Source organism: Nerophis lumbriciformis, linkage group LG08, assembly GCF_033978685.3.
Source record: "Nerophis lumbriciformis linkage group LG08, RoL_Nlum_v2.1, whole genome shotgun sequence".
Taxonomy (NCBI): domain Eukaryota; kingdom Metazoa; phylum Chordata; class Actinopteri; order Syngnathiformes; family Syngnathidae; genus Nerophis; species Nerophis lumbriciformis.
Window position 1 is genome coordinate 22,956,761 of NC_084555.2, and position 22,137 is coordinate 22,978,897.

At 37.8% G+C, this 22,137-nt stretch overlaps 1 protein-coding gene across 1 annotated transcript in view; it reads left to right on the forward strand.

The window, feature by feature from the left end:
- The window catches only part of babam2 (BRISC and BRCA1 A complex member 2), a 167,372-nt gene extending 145,469 nt beyond the window's left edge, over positions 1-21,903 (forward strand). Inside the window, exons 9-12 of the mRNA XM_061968468.1 lie at positions 11,700-11,770; positions 11,893-11,975; positions 12,098-12,251; positions 21,418-21,903. Coding sequence (XP_061824452.1) covers positions 11,700-11,770; positions 11,893-11,975; positions 12,098-12,251; positions 21,418-21,481 — 372 coding nt within the window. The 3' untranslated portion in view covers positions 21,482-21,903. The remainder of the gene's footprint in view (positions 1-11,699; positions 11,771-11,892; positions 11,976-12,097; positions 12,252-21,417) is intronic.
- The last annotated feature ends 234 nt before the right edge of the window (positions 21,904-22,137 follow it).

The following is a 22,137-nucleotide window of genomic DNA, read 5'->3' on the forward strand; positions in this document are numbered from 1 at the left end:
TTAAAAGGAATGTCTCTGTAAATGTCCTTGAGTGGCCCATCCAGACTTGAATCCGATTTAGCATCTCTGGAGAGATCTGAAAATGGCTGCGCACTGACCCTTCTCAACCAATCTGATGGAGCTGGAGAGGTGCTGCAAAGAAGAATAAGCGAAACTGCCCAAAGATATCTGTGCCAATCTTGTGGCATCATATTCAAAACAACTTGAGGCTGTAATTTCTGCCAGAGGTGCGTCAACAAAGTATTGAGCAAGGCTGTGAATACATTTGATTTCTTATTTTTTCACTTTTAAAAAATTTGGAAAATAATTAAAAAACGTTTTCACATTATCATTTTGGGGTATTGTGTATAGAGTTTTGGGGACAAAAATGTATCTAATCCATTTTGGAATAAGGCGGTAACATAACAACATGTGAAAAAAGTGAAGCGCTGTGAATACTTTCCGGATTCACAATACCTGATACTGTTCATGAATTTGAGGCTTAAGAATGTGACAGAACAATCTCATTTGTTTTCAATCATCATGACAATATGCTCTACAGATGATTTGTTATCCTTACAGTATTAGTTATATCCTCCCACTCATTGCAGGTGCTATGATTATGTTACCACAGCTAATATTGTTGCTTACTGCACCTTGGCTGTGACAGACATAAAAAGTGGAGTTAGACGTTTTCAAAGATAGTTACAATTTGTAACAATTTTCTGTACTTTAAGTTATCAATGTAAACTTAATCTTGTAATCTTCTGGTGCTGCACCAGAATCATTTTTAATGGCCTGGTTTTTTTTTACGTTCATAGAAAATCAGAAATCTGTTGGAAATTTGAGAACCAACACAGACCCAGCACTGACATTTTCTCAATGCACCTTTCAAAAACTCATGATTCAAGATTTGATCTTCAGCGTTTTATTGTTGTTTTGTTTGTCACATTGGAGAAATGATCCAAGAGTCTTATTCTAACTTTTACTTTTGTTTTCTCTTAACTGTGTCATGATCAAGCTTTTGTTTTGACTGTAGTCTGTCTTCAAAAAACAAAAAGGTTCATTTTAGGCTCAAATAGTTACTTTTGAGACAGCATACCCCAAATTTTAATGTGGCAAGATGGTAATAGCTTTGTAACCTAGGTAAGTTGAGAAGGAAAAACAAAAGCTAATTTTAGTAATATGTTAATTCCACTGTCATTGTTTCATCCAAGACCTCTATATACTACAGCCTTTTAGAACTGTACTGTGGTGGAACTACAAAGTGGGTTACAGCAACAGAGTTTTTGATTTTTGATTATGACTTAGAGAACTGTTACAGTGGAACCTTAAGATTCAAATGCCCCTAACTAATACAATTCTGAATTTCGCTAAGATTTCAAATATTGAGACTTCAGCCCACTGTATGTACTACAGACTCACATTTAATGTAGTAAGGGAAGTTGTTGTACAGTTGTTACAAGGGAGTAAGCAGAGGTGTGGACTCGAGTCACATGACTTGGACTCGAGTCAGACTCGAGTCATGAATTTGATGACTTTAGACTCGACTTGACAAAATGTAAAAAGACTTGCAACTCGACTTAGACTTTAACATCAATGACTTGTGACTTCACTTGGACTTGAGCCTTTTGAATTGACATGACTTGACATGACTTGCTACTTTCCCCAAAACCCAAAGATGAAAAAGTTATTCGGGAGCGCTCCGTATTTTTCATTGTGTACTTGTCTATCAGCGTTGCGTCTGTCAGCTGGTGTGGTCTCAGTACAACAGCCAATCAAATTAGATCTACTTTGTTTTCATCACACAGCATTCATCCAATCAAATTGCAGGACAACCAACGAAGAAGACATGTCCAAACCACACGCCAGTGAACAAAAAATGATACCTAAAATAATTTTGTTTGGGTATAAAAATTACGAGGTGGTCAACACAAAACGGTTTGCAATATGCAACACATGCGGTTCGAAAATTACTGATGGAGAGGCAACAACTTCCAACTTCGTCCGGCATTTGAAGTTGCACAAAGAACGGTAAGTTTTGAATGTAAGATAACGTTTATTGGCTAAGTAACGTGACTTTTATTTGCTGTGTAGTTAAATCAGTGAGGCTGTAAACTCACTGCTAACGTTATAACGTTATTGCAAACACGGGAATCTGTTGCAGTTCACTACCTTATTCATACTTTTTGTTCAGTGATTTTTTTTTAAGCAGGGTTACGTTAGTCAATATATCACACGTAACGTTAGACGGCGGTCAGCAGCACCGCGTATTTTAGCCACCTAAAAAAAGACAAAAATAGTAAAATAAAGGTTAGTTAAAATGTATACTATATTATGAATATGTGTACCGTTTTAGCTAGCTTTCTGACATACTGTTGGTTGTTTACCTCAGTGGTCCCCAACCGCGGCCCGGTACTGGTCCGTGGATCGATTGGTATCGGGCCGCACAAGACATTTTTTTTTTTTTTTTTTCTTTTTTTAATTAAATCAACATAAAAAACACAAGATACATTTACAAGTAGTGCACCAACCCAAAACAACTCTCTCCCCCCTTTTGTTCTGGGCATTGAACATGAAGACTCTTCCTTCACTGTTCTGAGTGGCCATGAGAGTCTTGGCAGTGCCTGCCTCCAGTGCTCCAGTGGAGCGAGTTTTCAGCCATGGTGGCATCATACTACGCCCCCATCGTGCACAAATGACTGACAGACTCTTGGCTAATTTGGTCTTTTGCAAATGCAATGCAGCATAGGGCCCTGACATATAAAAAGTACAACTTTTTTGTTATGTTCACATATATGTCATGTTTTTTCAATGTTAACACTTTTGTACAAATAAGTACATTTGCACTTTATTTTTCAATGTGTTTGTTCTGTAAAGGAATGAGTTAATGTTTAAAATGACTGGTTAATAGTGCTATTATAAAGTGCAATGTCAGCACAATTTTCTTTCCTGCAATTTAAAATGCACTTGTTTTAATAAATAAATACAGCGTTTGAAAAGCATACACAATCTGTGTTAATATATTAGTCTGTGGTTAAAAGGACTTGAAAGGACTCGAAACTCAAAATGCAGGACTTAGGACTTGACTTGAGACTTTCCAGTCTTGACTTTGGACTTGACTCGGGGCTTGCCTGTCTTGACTCGGGACTAGACTCGGACTTGAGGGCAAAGACTTGAGACTTACTTGTGACTTGCAAAACAATGACTTGGTCCCACCTCTGGGAGTAAGGTACCAAAATGTATATAGATACTATTTAAAATAAAGGGGATCACAACATTTTTTTATTATTGGCTTCATTTTAACAGAAAATCTTACAATACAATACAAATATGTTTCTTATTGCACTCAAAGAACAATTTAAGAGGATTTGAATTTCAATTAAAATGCATTTAACACACTGGGATTTTCTTATTGCGCTCAAAGAACAATTTCCAATTTTCTGTATTACACATCATCTGCCATAATCTAGGATTAGGTTAGAATAGAATAGAAAGCTTTATTGACATTTTATTAAATGTTTCATAATTTATGGTTGCCAGTTTTGATCTGTGCTTTAAGACAAATATAATTATTAGTAAATACTAAAAATAATACTATGGCTAGAACTACACAGACAAGACATGTAACAGGTAAAACATACAGTGTTAAAGATAAAACACAAATTGTAGGAATTTGTTACGTTCCGTCATTGCACTTGCATTAGTTTGCGCTATGTGGGCGATTTTGACTGTGCCCTTGGTGAGGCACGCTTGCAGGTTTCTGTGTTTAAAGCATCACCTTTATTGTGAGTCTCGAAGCCAAAATACCTCCATATTGCGCTTTAAGGACTGGGCCCTCTTTATTAACTAGTAGAAGTTCCCTTGTGGATCAATAAAGTTTGTCTAAGTCTAAGTCTTTTCCTCTCCACACTGTTTCTGCTTGTATGCGCTTTCTGTGTGCGTGCTGACACACCTTGCATGAGCCTCGGCTCAGTTACGTCACCGCTGCACGGCAGCATGCGGATTAAAAAACAATGGCAGCATAGTATCGTTTTAAATTCATTAGTACCGCTGTATTTTGTTAGTACCGGTATACCTTACAACCCTACTCGGGATGTAACGATAAACAATACTAAAATCTTACGGTACGATTTTGTCACGGTACTAAAGCCGCGGTACAGGATTATTGCGTGATTGTCAAAAAAATTAAGAAGACTGTAAAAATGTCATAGTGTGTGAAATGAAGTGTGGCAAAAATGTTGAGAATAAACACACTTACTGTAATTGAACACCAAGATAATACGCAAATGTTCTAATCATAGCTTAATTCAAACAGGTATTTTTTAAGTGCAAAGAATAGTGCAGGAAAGTCCAGTGTTTCAAGTCTTTGAACTGAACTGACAGTGTAAACATTCAGTGTAACAAGTGTAAAACAATAATGTTCAGTTTAGTGTCTCGAGACTAGAACCTGTGTCTTCTGCAGTGTACATTTTTGTGTTAGTTTGGGGAACCTCGCTGGCTTCTGGGTTTCACATCAAGGAATTTTCCGGGTTATTGTTCATCAAGTGGCTTTTCATATTACTCTTATTCCCCTAATTGTTGTAGACGTCGCTGTGTGCACACTTATATTTATTTTGCAAGTCCATGCTCCCACACAAGGAGAAGGGAAAAAAAACTGCTTGCTTGTCTACTCATTCATTGGACCGACGAGAGACTTCAACAACATGTTTTCCCTTCGATTGTATGCGTCCCTACATGAACTTAGCAGGAGTTGCCGCTCGGCTCGCCCCACCCCTGCACAGGGGATCATGGGAGATGTAGTTTACTTTTCATTCCAACCCACTCAGTAATTCTAAAAGAAAACTACACAAAAACGGGTATTCGTTTGATACGTCGCATGCCATGGCATTATGATAGCAGTTTGAAACAGAAATATTGTGATATTAACATCCCGATACAACCGCTGTTATTACACTCGTGTGACAATGTTGTAACACAGTGCATAGGATGCCTCTGCCACACCAATTGGAAACATGTATTTTTAATTCATGACAGTTAAAAATACCCATTTAATAAAGGTTTTACGATGACAACTACAGTTATGACAACTACTGTAGACAACTGTCTTTTGAAAGCCCCCAAACATCGAAGGCTGACCAGCATCCTGAAATACATAGTTCGACCTCACAGGTTCCCTTTTGTTTAGTTCCTTGGCAGTTTTTCACTAAGAAAACAATTGCATGTATATTAGATTTTTTGTCTGTGCCTGTCTGGCTCCTGCTGTGTTAGTTTATCTCAGTTTGTGTCCAGCCAATCACCCCTTTACCTATGTGCCCTCATGATTTGCTAACTCATTGCCTTAGTAGTTCATGTAGTTCAGATAGTTTGTTCTTTGTTTTCCTACTTGCCTGTAGTCCTTGAATGTTTGGTTATTAGCTCAAATTTGACAACAGTCTTGAGTTTGTTTGTTATCTGTTTTTGGGTCCACTCACCCACGCCTCCATTAGAGTAAGTCATCAGTGTCAGTTTAAAAGAGTTTGGTGCATTAGAACTAATACATGCTTCTATTTTCTTCCTACTTCCGTTTTTAGCAGTTGGTCTTGGATCAAAAGAACTATGGGCCCTTGCCGGTTCCACCTGCATGTAGCAGTGTAATAGAATATATTTTAGGGAAATGCACTTTAGGGTCACATATATTTGACCAGATTTTTTCGTCCAGGCATAACTGTGAAGTCACATGTCATGTCAGCTACTCTAAGGGAAAAAAGAGGGGGTGGTGTGAATGTTTTTATGACACAGAGATTTGTTCATCACACAGCAGGAAGCACTTCCGGTGATGATAGTTTTTCACACTCCTTTACACAGATACAAGCACAAACATAGTAAATGACTGTGCGTGGGAAGCAGCCATGGGTGCGGGCAGGTTTGAATACTTGCAGAGCAACATCACCTGTGTTGCATCACCCAAAGTTGAAGGCTAACATTACAGCAACAAATCACGAGTTGGGGGCAGGAAATCCTTTCTCAGTATGGATGTTAAAGTTAAATCACCCACATTTTGTACAGCACATGCATGCATCCAAACACTATTAAACAAACAGATTAGCATGTATGCGGCCTTGCTGCTTATGATAAAAGCCAAGTGGCTTCCTCATGTAAACATAATCAAGCTGAGTCATGGAGCATGTTCGTGGCCGTGTTACAGCTTTTGCAAAGAAGAGACTCATCATTCTGAAAATCCAAGATACTCTACAAAACAACACCATTACATATTTTATGACTAGCCATTGTTTTGTATTTGTTGAGCAATTAAGTAAATATCACACAATTATTAATTCATACTGTACATAGTTACTTACCCACATACATAGGTACATACTCCCTCAAATACCGTACATACTGTACATACATCCACATGCACATTCACTGTACATACATACATATACACATACTGTACATATACAAACACATATGCATACCTACACTCAAGCAATATAATCACATTTCATCAAACATGTATTAACGTGGTTCCCCTAGGGGAAACTGGGTAAAACTTGGCACACCGACAAAGCTTAACCTAATATTACGATAACAATCTACAAGGTTAATACAGTTCGCTTCTCTTTCTTTCCCTCCATGTATCTGCTTTCTTTTGTATTTCAAGTTATCATTGCATGTACTCTATGTACTGTTGCATTTGAAACACTTGTATTGATAATAATAGAAGTAATTATTGTTATTATTCATTATCAATAGTGCTATTTCTATTGGTATTTATATTGCTCCATTTGTAGTGCAATAATGTTCATTGTCATTTCTATGTTATTAATATTTACTTCACTTACTTTACTTTGCTCTCACTTATCGTATCATATTTGTACATATCATATTTGCTGATGCTGTTCTGTTGTTGTTGTGGTTGTTATTGTTGTTGTTGAAATTGTTGTCTCTCTGTCTTATCCCGCTCTTGTCCCGGCAATTTCCCCCTCTGTCTTTTTTTTTTCTCTTTCTATCCCCTCCTGCTCCGGCCCGGCTGCACCAAACACTAATATAAATCCATTCAATAAAGTCAAATACAAATAAAGCAACAAGGAAAGTATCCCACACTTCGCTTTTGTAAAGTAAATCTGTACAGCAAATATGGGCGTCTACATCAACAATATGATTTGCCTGAGTAGCTGAACAGGACAAAAAAAAAAAATATATATATATATATATATATATATATGTCACACAATTATTAGACACAGGTTAAGTGAAAATGATTTCTGTAAAATGAGTGAATACATTGTTGAATTTAAGTAGCGTTTTTGTCACTACAAAAGCCAATGGGAAAACTCTGGCCATTGTGAAAACTTTGCACAACTCTGTTGCTTTTGTGTATGGATGAGGGAAACAGTTATTGCCGTACATGTGCTGATTTCATTTTGTTCAATGACCGACGTGAGTGGAACTTATAATATGCAAGAACCATTAAAAAACAATATTGTTCATCGCATTCATGAATGCTTATTTTACACATAATGTACTTATTGAATGTTCATCTAAAGTCTCACAATATTGAGGCACAACAAATGATTGGAGAAAATTCACTTGTTATCAAACAGGTGTTTACATGTGGACAGAGAGTTTGTTAAAACCCAATTGTGTTGGAATTTAACATAATTTCAGGACAATAAAGCACACCTAAATATAAGTGCACCCACTTAATTCTTGGACCAAGCCCATTGTGTACAGACAGTATATTGGCTGCACATGTATTTAAGTCACAGGTGTATACATTTAAACATGAAATAATTACACAGAAGCTTTTGTTCATTCACAAATCTAACAAAAGACAGTGCCTGTAACACGGCTTACATTAGCCTACTGCAGGTATTTAGCGCTGTCTTCATCCTCCTCCTTCTGTGCCCTGGGGCCGTCTTTTTTGGTGTTCGAATTGAGGGGACTCAATGTTGTTTTTTCCGGCGTTTTCACTTTCGTCTCAAGGTGGGTTGCCGCTGGGCTTGTGCTATCTTCTTCAGCACACGGTTGTCCGGCCTTTCTGGGCCCGTTAGTTGTGGTTGATTTCCGTTCTGTGTGGTGGCCCTGTTTCCTTTTTCGATGGCTGGGCCAATTGCATTCGGCTTTGGGGGGTGTGTCATGTGCATTTTGTCGTGTCTTCACCATGATGAGGGTGAGTCCTAAATCTGCTTAACAGCTGATATAATGATTATGTGAGTGCGTTTGATTTAATGTGAGCAATATCATTGATCTGATGTGACGAGGCTAAATTTATTGGGTGCACGTGCAGCTTGTAAACCTGGAAAAATCCATAAACTAGCTGCAGCATTGTGTAAAGCGCAGGATTCAAAGCATGGGAAAAAAGTTGCGGCTTATTGTCTGGAAATCACAGTATCGTATTTTTCGGATTATAAATCGCTCCGGAGTATACGTAACACCGGCCGAAAATGCATAACAAAGAAGGAAAAAAACATATATACGTCGCACTCGAGTATAAGTCGCATTTTTGGGGGAAATTTGTTGGATAAAATCCAACACCAAGAATAAACATTTGAAAGGCAATTTCAAATAAATAAAGAATAGTGAACAGGCTGAATAAGTGTACGTCATATGACGCATAAATAACCAACTGAGAAAGTGCCTGGTATGTTAATGTAACATATTATGGTAAGAGTCATTCAAATAACTATAACATATAGAACATGCTATACGTTTACCAACCAATCTGTCACTCCTGATCGCTAAATCCGATGAAATCTTCTTCCTCGTTATCGCTCCTGGTATGCGCCGCTACCTTTCTTTCTGCTGCTTGATCACCATTTTCTCCTGCATATTTCACCACGTCCAGCTTGTAATCTGCAGTATATGATTTCCTTTTCGGTTCCATTTTTGTTCAGCCCTTCTCAGTTTTTATAAGTTCCCGCCAATGTTGAAATAATCCATTTTAATAGCTACAGACATAGCAGCAGTTAGCATCCCATAACCCACAATGCACTTCTGCCATGACGCACAATGCACTTCTGCCATGACCCGCCCCCGCTGAATTCTTATTGGTTGACGTGTGTGTGACGATTGCTGACATTTGCTTCGTCTCTTACGCGAATGAGATGAATAATATTATTTGATATTTTACGGTAATGTGTTAATAATTTCACACGTAAGTCGCCCCGGAGTATATGTTATACTCGGATGTTCGGATTCTAAATTTATAATCCGAAAAATACGGTATATGTCTGTATGGCCTATTATAGAATGAACAATAGCATTTTTTGGAAGTATACTATGAAAAAGCACACCAGGAGGACTCAAAAGAGAGAATTGTCGACCAAACATACATTTTTTCGGATAGACAAAATATGGTCATCCTAATGAAAACATTTTTACTGAAAGAACTGCAGATTTGTATCTTATAGATCCTGGATCCTTTTACCTGCAAATTTGTGTTCTGCATGTTGCTAATGCGCTCTTTACTAAATTGTGTGCTTCTTGAGATGTTTTCTTTCTTTCTTTCTTGGTAATTGGCGTGTTCTCTCTATTTGTCTGGAGCCAGTCCCCGTCATGGTTAGCTAATTCGCTTACTGCAGGCATTCTCACTTGCTCAACCATGCCCTGACCATACCCCGAGCTCATCTTTTTTTAAATTAAAATAATTGTTAATCACACCTGTCAACATGCAATAGAAGTCGCACTGGACATTTTTTTTAACGTATATACTTTAAAGAATATAAAGCAACCCTTAAAATTGCACTGCTGATTTTATGCATGTTTTTGGCCGTCTCAGACGAAAGAGTGGTAAAAACTGGCCATCGTAGCTCAGAAAAGTGTGTACATCTCACTTTGACGGCTGTCGTAAGTGCAGCTAAAAGAAAACACCATAACATTATATTATTTTTACTATTCTCACATAAACACTAAGCGCTAAATTGTGTCCTTTTTCTGGTGCCATAACAACAGTGTAAACATGCAATAAATTAAATGATCCTACCCATTTCACTTCAAGCATTGTGGCTAGGGTTCATCGTTTATTACTGCAAAAATATCACAATGTAAAACAGACCTAAGACAAGCCCCTTTCTATGTCCATACCAATTAGAAGGGTGTGCCTTGCTCATGAAGTCAAACCACAGTTTGGAAAAACATTAGAGAAGTAACTTTTTATGTACAGTACACATATACATATGTAATATCTTTATTGAAGCCACCTGCAACAGACAGTTCCTTTCAAGTAACATTTTCCAGATTATATTGGAGCTTTAAATGCCAAAGCAGCTTATTTAACTGTCAAGTGTTGTAAGGAAAAACTTTGTACTTATATGTGCACAAAGATGGCATGTAATGCTATTTGTACTCTGAATCCAAGCATTACAAACGTCACCCTTGTTAATCTTTCTCCCGTCCACAGCTTTGTTTACATTGTAGGCAGGTTCGTTCTGAATGCCTCTCACTTTGTTTTCACACCAAAAATACCTCTGAAATCATACCTTCTGTCATTCTCTACAGAATAAGTCTTTAACAAAACTTTTAGTGTGACAAGAGCTACGTGACAACTTTCTCTTGACAGATAGATCCTGTGCATTTCATGGGATTTGGAAGACAATTACCACTTGAATCTGTACTTTCACACTTAACTGCAAATTGTGGCTTTTGCACGGAAGCTAATACAGTGGGGGACGTGGCTGGGTTGGTAGAGTGGCCGTGCCATCAACTTGAGGGTTCCGGGTTTTATCCCCGCTTCCGCCGTCCGATTCACTGCCGTTGTGTCCTTGGTCAAACACTTAACCTACCTGCTCCCAGTGCCACCTGCACTGGTTTAAATGTAACTTAAAATATGTAGATACTTGGTTTCACTATGTAAAGCACTTTGAGTCTCTAAAGAAAAGCGTTATATAAATATAGATCACTTCACTTCACTACAATGGAACCTCAATTTAGGAACTGAATTAGTTCTTGAACAGAGTTTGTGTGTCAAAGTTCACATATCGAATCAAATGTATCCATAAGAAACAATGTTCCTGCCTCGACAAAAGTTCACATTTAAATAGCGTCCCGGAAGACTTAGTGCTGCAAGGGGTTCTGGGTATTTGTTCTGTTGTGTTTATGTTGTGTTACGGTGCGGATGTTCTCCCGAAATGTGTTTGTCATTCTTGTTTGGTGTGGGTTCACAGTGTGGCGTATATTTGTAACAGTGTTAAACTGGTTTATACAGCCACCCTCAGTGTGACCTGTATGGCTGTTGACCAAGTATGCCTTGCATTCACTTGTGTGAGTGAGAAGCCGTAGATATTATGTGACTGGGCCGGCGCGCAAAGGAAGTGCCTTTAAGGTTTATTGGCGCTCTGTACTTCTCCCTATGTCCGTGTACACAGCGGCGTTTTAAAAAGTCATACATTTTACTTTTTGAAACCGATACCGATAATTTTGAAACCAATAATTTCCGATATTACATTTTAAAGCATTTATCGGCCGATAATATCGGCAGTCCGATATCATCGGACATCCCTAATTAGTACCATCATAAAAGGACCAAACTGTCACCTATATCGGATATGTAACATAACACAATCTGTGTAAAAGAAAAAGACAGCAATTCATTTAAAAAACAAAGAGTTTCTTAAAGTTGGATTAACTTCTAATTTGTTTCACATTACATGAGCATTGCTGTCAAGCCTCATCTCATTTTTCTGTTTTGTTTTTTGCAGTTTCTTTAAAGTAATCCCCCTGTTTTTTATGTGAAGGTGCAGTATGTCATCCAAGGCTACCACAAGAGGCGGGAGTACATTGCTGCATTCCTTAGCCACTTTGGAATGTGAGTTAACAAGAGAGGATCACATCCTCTACTCAAGGCGTTAGCGGGCTTTTATTTGTCTCTGCCTCTAATCTTTTACCAGACTTCATAGTGTACATAATCAGTGTGTGTATGTGTTGCAGGGGAGTGGTGGAGTATGATGCTGAGGGATTTACAAAGCTTACCCTTCTACTCATGTGGAAAGATTTTTGCTTCCTAGTACACGGTAGGTGTATTAAAAAAAAAAATCAAAGCGCCCTATGTTGAGACATGCTTTTTTTCATACAGAGCAACCTCTTCCTCTCAGCCTCATTACCCCCTTTATTGTGTCCCTCCTCTACTTTGCAGTGGATCTCCCGCTGTACTTTCCCAGAGACCAGCCCACCCTCACGTTTCAGTCCGTGTACCACTTCACCAGCAGCGGGCAGCTTTATTCTCAGGTGCAAAAGGCGTATCCTTACAGCCCACGCTGGGACGGCAATGAGATGGCCAAGAGGGCAAAGTAAGCAGAAATGTTACACATTAGAAGCCCTTCAGAGTCAAAGCCTTTTGGAACATTAAGTCTTTTTAGGACGATGAAGTATAGTTTGTGCCTTGATAAAGATGTGCATTATCTCCTTTAGCCTTAATAGCACAAAATCAAAGGTCACAATGCTTTATTTTTTTTGGCAAGCTCTCTGCAGGCTCTAATTTTAACCTAAGCTCTGGTTCTGTTTAACGCAGTGATTCTCAATTGGTGGGTACTGAATTTGATACTCTTATACTTACCGACCAAATTCCGCCATTACTACCAATTCACATAAAATCAAATGGTCCAATATTTCGATACTTTTGTTGCACATTACGTCCCTTTTGGTTGCACGCTCTGCATTGGCTCAAGCACTTGGCAGGCAAACAGGCATATTCATAGCAGACTGGTAATGTTGCAATGTTCTATGTCAACAAAGCAAGCATGCTTGATCACATTTAAAAATACACTAGCTCCAAGATAATTTACTGTACATGGATATGGATAAGCCATATACATGTTACCGATTAGCATTAGCGATTTTGCATGGTAATTTCAACACCTTCAAATTTGGTAATAAAAACTACAACTAAGATGCAATCAAACAGCTGGTGTGTAATAAGTACAATATACTTACAGTATAAACACTTTGTAAGGCTCATCAAAAGACAAGACATTGGCAACATATATTATTTATTACTCATTGCGTTTTACTTTTGTTGCTGTATGTAAAAATGGCACCGCTGAGGTGGCAGCTGGTTGCAGAAGCCCTGTGCACTTGTATATCCTCCTTTGAGTTCTTTAATATTTCCCTCTTGTTTTTCTTGTGTTTTTACTTTATTTTTTGTAGACATTTTGAATCTGCACTGCAACCAAATAATTTCCCCAGTGTGGGATAAATTAGTGTTAATTTTGACAAGTTTTTAATGTAGTTTTATTTATAGTCTTTTGACGAAAATGTATTTTAGTTTTAGTCATATGTTAGTTATCTACATTGATTTAGTTTTAGTCTATTTTTTGTCGACTCATTTCCTCATATTTTGGTCGACTAAAATTACATAGAATTTTTTTGACCTAAATACTAAGTGTAAAAGGATAACACATCTTTGAAGTTGTCTTGATACCACTTTTATTAAGGTTATTACAATTACTGTACGACATAATAAATCAACACTGCATAATGTAGCATATACAGATGCATTCCAAAAAATCTGATTATCGTGCATCACATTATTTCAGAATCAATTTAGACTAAGAGACAGATTAAAGTCTCAGAATTATTTTTTGAACGTGCATTCAATAGAGTGTAGTATACAACGGAGCAGATCGTCTGCAATTTTACTACACAAACAAGGTGGGTAGAGCGATGTGCATGGCGGCATACAACGTATTTACTTGCTCTGAGCGGACTGTAAAATTAAATGATGCGCAGTGTGTACTAATCGTATTTATTTAACAGGAAATAATGTCAACGGAACATAAACATGTATTTGACACTCAAACCTTACATTAGGAATGTAATGAGATCTGCTATAATTCAGTCTTACATTATTTACATACACAAAGTTGTATACATGAACTTTTGGCGATTCGGAGTGCATAACCTAGATAAATCATATTTTAACTAATATGTAAAATAACATTGTAACTATTGTTTGTTTTGTCATTAACATGTAATGTGTATATTTTATCATGTGGTCTACTATTTATTTAGACAATTATGAACAAACAAAAATATCACTGATTTATAATTTGTTAAAATAAGAGCACTCTCAACGCCAGTGTACAGTTTGTGAAAATATGTGTGCATGGTTATGGTCATATCAAGAAAGACTGAGTGTCCACAATAATTGGCATATTGGCCACTGTTCTATGTAAATACAGCAACAAGTGTTATAAAACTAATGTATGTATGTCTCACTTAGCTGTTTTTGTTTGTGTGTTAGCTTGAAAAATTACAAATCTGGTCGTTTGGGTTGTCAATTTGTGCAATTAATAGCTGAACAGAACAGCTGAAAATTGATTAAAGTGAACTGTACATGTATATGTATTGGCGGGTAAGATTGGCTCAGCTCCCTGCATCATGGTGTACTACAAAAGTAGTTTGTTTTTAAGTAAGTATTTATTTACGGACATGTGGTACAGTAAGCGGTCTTGCTCCTGTGCTCCCTTCGATAATAGTAACAGTAATTCAGTACAGTATCAATCATTTGGAAATATTGACTTCACCCTATTTATTGTTGTGTGGATGTACCAATGGTTAGTCTGCAGATGGCGCTTTAAGTTTGTTGTATTTTTAAAGAAGAAAATCGAGCCACAAGGTTTACAGGCTTTTTCGGGTGAAAAATCCAAACACCCTGCCTGACAAAGACAGTAGTTCTGATTGGAGACCCTTCGTGCATGTCCACCCGCCCCTCTCCCACATGGAACTGTGATTGGTTATTTTCCCATTTCCCACCCCAAATTAAATATGATTGAATTTCGTCTTTGTCAACATTTTCGTCCCGTTTTAAATCCGTTGACTAAATTGTCAATTAATTTCGTGATTGTTTTAGTCAACATGCTTTTGTTTTCATTCGTTATCTTTCTAATTTCATCAAGGGAAAAAAGGTCGTTGATGATAACGAAGACCAACATTTTATTCTATCCTATCCCATTCAACTTAATACCAAATATTATTCCCTAAATACTGCAACACAGCTAGGACAAACTGAAATGGTTCTTGCAAATTAGACTCACAAGTGAAAAAAAAGCAAGATATAACCACTGGACAGAACAATTATTATTATCAGCTCATAGTTAAATGTAAAATTAAAAAAAGGAATTCACATTTTTTACTACATGAGAAAACACATAACTACCGAAAATTGGTACTGTTGAGTACTGGTATTGATTCCCTGGTACTAACAATTGGTACCGTTTTGATTTAAATGTGAAAGGTACTTATCCTTAGTCCCGATCCATTCTGACTGCGGTGGAAAATAATTTACATTGGTCTAATTTGAGAATCCCTAGTTTAAAGGTTGAAGTAAAAAATACACCATCCATTTTCTATACTGCTGGTCTTCATGACTGGTGAGCTGGAGCCTATCCCAGCTGACTTTGCATAAGAGGCGGCGTACACCCTGGACTGATCAGCAGTTAATTACATGGCACGTTTGTCAACCACTCACATATGGACAATTTCAAGCCCCCAATTAACCTACCATTGGATGTGGGAGGAAGCTGGGACATCGGTACAAAACACACACAAGAATAGGTAGAACATTCGATCTTCACAATTTGAACCAAACCAAAGATATCCTAGGCTGTGGTAATCACACTGCAAAAAATTATTTCACAACACTATATACAGTTGAAGTACTTAAATACATTGTAACCCCCTATAATTATTGTAGTACAAAACCTGTTCAATAATGACCATATAATGATTTTGATATAGCAGTAGAATATCAATCAATCAATCAATGTTTATTTATATAGCCCTAAATCACAAGTGTCTCAAAGGGCTGCACAAGCCACAACGACATCCTCGGTACAGAGCCCACATAAGGGCAAGGAAAAACTCACCCCAGTGGGACGTCGATGTGAATGACTATGAGAAACATACTGTACTACTCCATGCCAATTGGCTGGGAGAAACCACATGGATACCAAAGGTGGTTCCTTGGTCAGTAAAATGATTATATATTTGCATAATCATTACTTTTTTATATACAGGTATCTCCAGCAGAGTATATGTTGAAATATCACCATGTTTGTTCATTAGTTTTGCTTTTCTTTGAGATTATTTACTGCATTTACGTGGGTCTCCTGTTTCTCGCCAACAACACTGATGAAATATAATCCTCCGATGCCTATCGTACGGTGGCCGACAGGGGAAAACGTGGTGCAACGTCAAACACACGCAAACCGCTAAAACACATGGAACTTAACAAAATACAACACAAATGCACAGCAACATCAGAAAATACACACATCCACCTCAAACACGTTTGAGGTGCAATATGGGTAAAACTTTCAAAAATTGGTAGTTTGAGTGTTCTCTGAAGACGTGTAGAAAAGCCGACTCAACACCAAGCCAAATCGGAATCAATAAAGAGAGCATTGTTGTAAGCGTGACATTTTACATGTAACATTTCTTCAAAGGCATTGCTTTGACGCTGCTTCGTATCAGATGGCAACAGATTAACACAGAGGACAGGAATATTTATGACTTGTTTTGAGACGGAAGTTACCTATCAGGAAGCGATCTAACAGGATGTTACCTAGTGGAAATTACATCATCCAACCACTGTCTACCGATTATAGCATGCAGCTAATAAAAACAAACTTTAGATACAAGTTAAAGCATTGTAGTCACTATATACAGTATTTCTTCACACATTTATATAAACAATAAAAATGTATTAAAAAGTAATTATGCAAAGAATATTAAACTTCTGCCTTCAGGACAACATAGTAGCTACAGTATATAATGTTTTAAAAAAGTTTAATAAATACAGAAATGTTACTTTTTCACTTCGCCAACTTTCTTCTGGGCATTCCGCTCATGTATTTGCATATCCCTCTCAGACCTGGCGCTTACTTCCTCACAGCATGCGGTCAAATGGGACAAAATTTGTTAAATAAATAAAATCAATTAGTCATTAATTCATTAAGGCATGAAACAATGAAATCAATAATTAATTAAAACGTGAAGTAGTTAAGGCTCAATTCGAATTAATCCTCCTCTCCCACCCTGCCCCTTGGCTCCAGCATCTAGTGCGATGGCGAAGTATGTCTGGGATGTTACTGACGTCACGTCCGGCTCAAGTCCCGCCCAATAAATACGTGTGGTGGTCAAGCTAGCTCTGTTTTAAATGGGTACTAGGTGCCATTTAGCCTTTCCCGAATAAAAAAATGCCCTATGCTTGTTTTGTTTTTGGCTATACCGATCGTTCAAATTGCGAAAAAGGATAAATACAATAATAGAGTTTATCGAGAGCTACAGTGGGGCAAAAAAGTATTTAGTCAGCCACCGATTGTGCAAGTTCTCCCACTTAAAATGATGACAGAGGTCTGTAATTTTCATCATAAGTACACTTCATCTGTGAGAGACAGAATGTGAAAAAAAAATCCAGGAATTCACATTGTAGGAATTTTAAAGAATTTATTTGTAAATTATGGTGGAAAATAAGTATTTGGTCACTTCAAACAAGGAAGATCTCTGGCTCTCACAGACCTGTAACTTCTTCTTTAAGAAGCTCTTCTGTCCTCCACTCGTTACCTGTCTTAATGGCACCTGTTTGAACTGGTTATCTGTATAAAAGACACCTGTCCACAGCCTCAAACAGTCAGACTCCAAACTCCACTATGGCCAAGACCAAAGAGCTGTCGAAGGACACCAGGAAAAGAATTGTAGACCTGCACCAGACTGTGAAGAGTGAATCTACAATAGGCAAGCAGCTTGGTGTGAAAAAATCAACTGTGGGAGCAATTATCAGAAAATGGAAGACATACAAGACCACTGATAATCTCCCTCGATCTGGGGCTCCACGCAAGGTCTCATCCCGTGGGGTCAAAATTATCATGAGAACGGTGAGCAAAAATCCCAGAACCACACGGGGGGACCTGGTGAATGACTGCAGAGAGCTGGGACCAAAGTAACAAAGGTTACCATCAAAAACACACTACGCCGACAGGGAATCAAATCCTGCAGTGCCAGACGTGTCCCCCTGCTTAAGCCAGTGCATGTCCAGGCCTGTCGGAAGTTTGCCAGAGAGCACATGGATGATACAGCAGAGGATTGGGAGAATGTCATGTGGTCAGATGAAACCAAAATAGAACTTTTTGGTATAAACTCAACTCGTCGCGTTTGGAGGAAGAAGAATACTGAGTTGCATCCCAAGAACACCAGACATACTGTGAAGCATGGGGGTGGAAACATCCTGCTTTGGGGCTGTTTTTCTGCTAAGGGGACAGGCCGACTGATCCGTGTTAAGGAAAGAATGAATGGGGCCATGTATCGTGAGATTTTGAGCCAAAACCTCCTTCCATCAGTGAGAGCTTTGAAGATGAAACGTGGCTGGGTCTTCCAGCATGACAATGATCCCAAACACACCGCCCGGGTAACGAAGGAGTGGCTCCGTGAGAAGCATTTGAAAGTCCTGGAGTGGCCTAGCCAGTCTCCAGACCTCAACCCCATAGAAAATCTGTGGAGGGAGTTGAAAGTCTGTGTTGCTCGGCGACAGCCCCAAAACATCACTGCTCTCGAGAAGATCTGCATGGAGGAATGGGCCAAAATACCAGCTACTGTGTGTGCAAACCTGGTAAAGACCTATAGTAATTGTTTGACCTCTGTTATTGCCAACAAAGGTTATATTACAAAGTATTGAGTTGAATTTTTGTTATTGACCAAATACTTATTTTCCACCATAATTTACAAATAAATTCTTTAAAAATCCTACAATGTGAATTCCTGGATTTTTTTTCACATTCTGTCTCTCACAGTTGACGTGTACCTATGATGAAAATTACAGACCTCTGTCATTATTTTAAGTGGGAGAACTTTCACAATTGGTGGCTGACTAAATACTTTTTTGCCCCACTGTAATTAAAAGGGGAGGAAGAGTGCAAGATTTTACGAGACGAGAAAAAACATGCAGCTCACACTCAAGTAGAAAGGAGCTGAGTCGAAGAATGCATGAGTTTGCAGTGATCACTCTGTTAAAAGTTTGTTTGATATACTTTTAATAGAGATGTCCGATAATATCGGCCTGCCGATAAATGCGTTAAAATGTAATATCGGAAATTATCGGTATCGTTTTTTTTATTATCGGTATCGTTTTTTTTTTTTTTTTTATTATTATTTTGTTTTTATTAAATCAACATAAAAAACACAAGATACACTTACAATTAGTGCACCAACCCAAAAAAACTCCCTCACCCATCTCCACTCATTCACTCAAAAGGGTTGTTTCTTTCTGCTATTAATATTCTGGTTCCTACATTATATATCAATATATATCAATACAGTCTGCAGGGATACAGTCCGTAAGCACACATGATTGTGCGTGCTGCTGCTCCACTAATAGTACTAACCTTTAACAGTTAATTTTACCAATTTTCATTAATTACTAGTTTCTATGTAATTGTTTTTATATTGTTTTACTTTCTTTTTTATTCAAGAAATTTTTTTCTTATTTTATTTTTTTTTATTTTTTTTAAAGTACCTTATCTTCACCATCCTGGTTATCCAAATTAGGCATAATAATGTGTTAATTCCACAACTGTATATATTGGTTGATATCAGTATCGGTTGATATCGGTATCGGTAATTAAAGAGTTGGACAATATCGGAATATCGGATAAGGCAAAAAGCCATTATCGGACATCCCTAACTTTTAACATTTATTATTTCCCATTTAAGTACTATCTTCATATTATTTGTATTTGTATTACATGTTTGCTATGAGTCTGAAAAAAAAAAGCAAACCTAAAAGAGCTAAGCTTTTACCAAAGGCAACAATCATAAATTAAGTTTTCAGCAAATACACAATGTTGACATCTATAATTACATTTAATAAATACATGGAAAACACCCTACTCGTAAATGGTGCGTGCAACCCCAACAAACATCAGTAGACGCAAAGTTAAATCATGAAATGCACCCTTACCCGATCAAAAACGATGCATATTTATCGAGGAGAGTCTTGATACCAATTTCCATGACCCAGCCACACACAAAAAAGTTGTAGACATCCATGCTTGTCCAACTTTCCATCTGTTTTGTTGTGTAGAATGGTGTCTGGAGCACAATAGTTCGATATGTCTGAGAACGGGACTGACATATAATCTTTGATATCAATACACAAATCTTTTATTGATAAAGTATAGGGATCTATTCCATTGCATAGTTAGATTTTTGTGTTCATATCTGCTTTTTGCAGGAAATTTAAGCCTCTTTTTTAATCGGATAGTTCACACGCTGCTTGCTGTACAACAGCCATCTTGGCTTGGTTGACCACCACTGGTTTTCACTTCCAGGAAGAATTCATGTGTCGGATACAAGCAATTGCAAGTACGCCCCTATGCATACGGACATCACTCGAGTCTTGTTACGTCTTTAACCCTCACTGTTTGCCAGCAGTGACATAAGGCAGATCTGACAAATGTTTGTTTACTTTCAAGACGTCGTCACACGCGATGTTCGGCTTTGTTTGTGCTCTTTTTATAAAGCAGATGTCCGTTTAAACGACAAAATCTTTGGCGAAATATGCATCAGCTTGGGGTATATCAGTTCATTTATTTATTTCATTCATAAAAAATCAAACAAAGGAATAAAATAAAATACAAATTAATCAACATAACTTTAAAGTAAAATATGAATGAAAAGGACCAGAAAGAAGTACAAAAATGTATACCGGTAATATCTGCCCCGTGTTTTGTGTATTTGTGTTTGAAGCCATTATTTACGTGCAGTAGCAAAGGTGTGTTTAAAACCACGAGTGTCATTGTTATGAAATGATTAATTATTTTTAATTACTTGCTTCTGTGGGTTTCTGGTCGGCCGTCTTTCTTCTCGCACTCGAGAGGGTGGGGAGGTTTGCGAGCTTACTTCATTTTGAGGGAGGTACTTCGCCCTTCCTCCCTACCTGATGAAAATTAGAACGCCTTTTGATTGACGTGAACACGCAAAATCCAAGGAGGAAGAGCAAAAACAATGGCGGAAGAGGAGTGTTGGAATTCAGCCCAAATAATTAATTCATTAAATGAGTAAATATAGTTTACATGAAATTAATTAATGATACATTTAATCAATTATTTAAATAGTTATTTGTTTATTTAATTTTGGCCCTAACTTTCGGTTTTATCTTACTTCAGTTGTGTATTCACCATCTTGCATGTATTTTGGTGGTTTCTGTGCGTTGTGATGTTGCTGTGCATATGCCTCGCACTTGTGTGTTGTTTTGCGAAGTTGCATGCGTTTTTGCGGTTTGTGTGTGTTTTGTACATTTCTGCGCGTTTCAAACTGCAATGGTTTTGGGAGTTTGTGTGTGCTTTGGACTTTGCAGCGCGTTTTCCCCTTTTGGTCACCGAACTATCAACAGGGTTGGTTACTTTATCTACGTTACTGCGTTCTCACACTGTGCACCACCTTCCTCTCTCTGTTGCCCAGGGCTTACTTCAAGACCTTCATCCCTCAGTTCCAAGAAGGAGCCTTTGCCAATGGGAAACTGTAGTGCCCTGCGGCTCCAGGACATGCCTGTGGTTATTATGGATGTGTTGGTACATGCCATTGCGTACCTGTGAATGGGTACACACAGGCCAACATGATCCCTCAAGAATTTACGAAGGAATCGTAGAGAATGCTAAACAGTAGAGTACATTTGAACGGGACTATTTTCCGACAAGTTTCACTGCATGGGTAAACTCTCACAGTGAATCAGTCCATAAAAATGGTGATGAATCCATATTCATCAAACATCACACACTGTACTAAAGCAACCCTTGAGCCTAGACTAACTACTGCTAAGCTATAACCAGTACTTCCTGAGAGTAAGGGCATTTGATTTGATTTACTATATTTTGTCTTAATTTCAGTGGTAAGCGGCATATTACATTCCTCACATCCATCAATAAAACACATATTAAAAAACTCAATAGTTTAGTACTTTTTTTTTTGACACAGCGATACTATGCTCTAGTGATGGGTCAAGCGATACTGAAGCATCAATGCCTAATAAAACACAAGTAGTGATACCATATTCTTTGATGCCTCGTGCCAGGAAGCGCTTCTTTCAGCTCACGAGTGACAGTTGGTACTAAAAGAAGTCGAGGGAGTGGCAGACCATGTTTTGTCTCCATCGTCGATCTAAACGGAACTAGGAAAATTTAC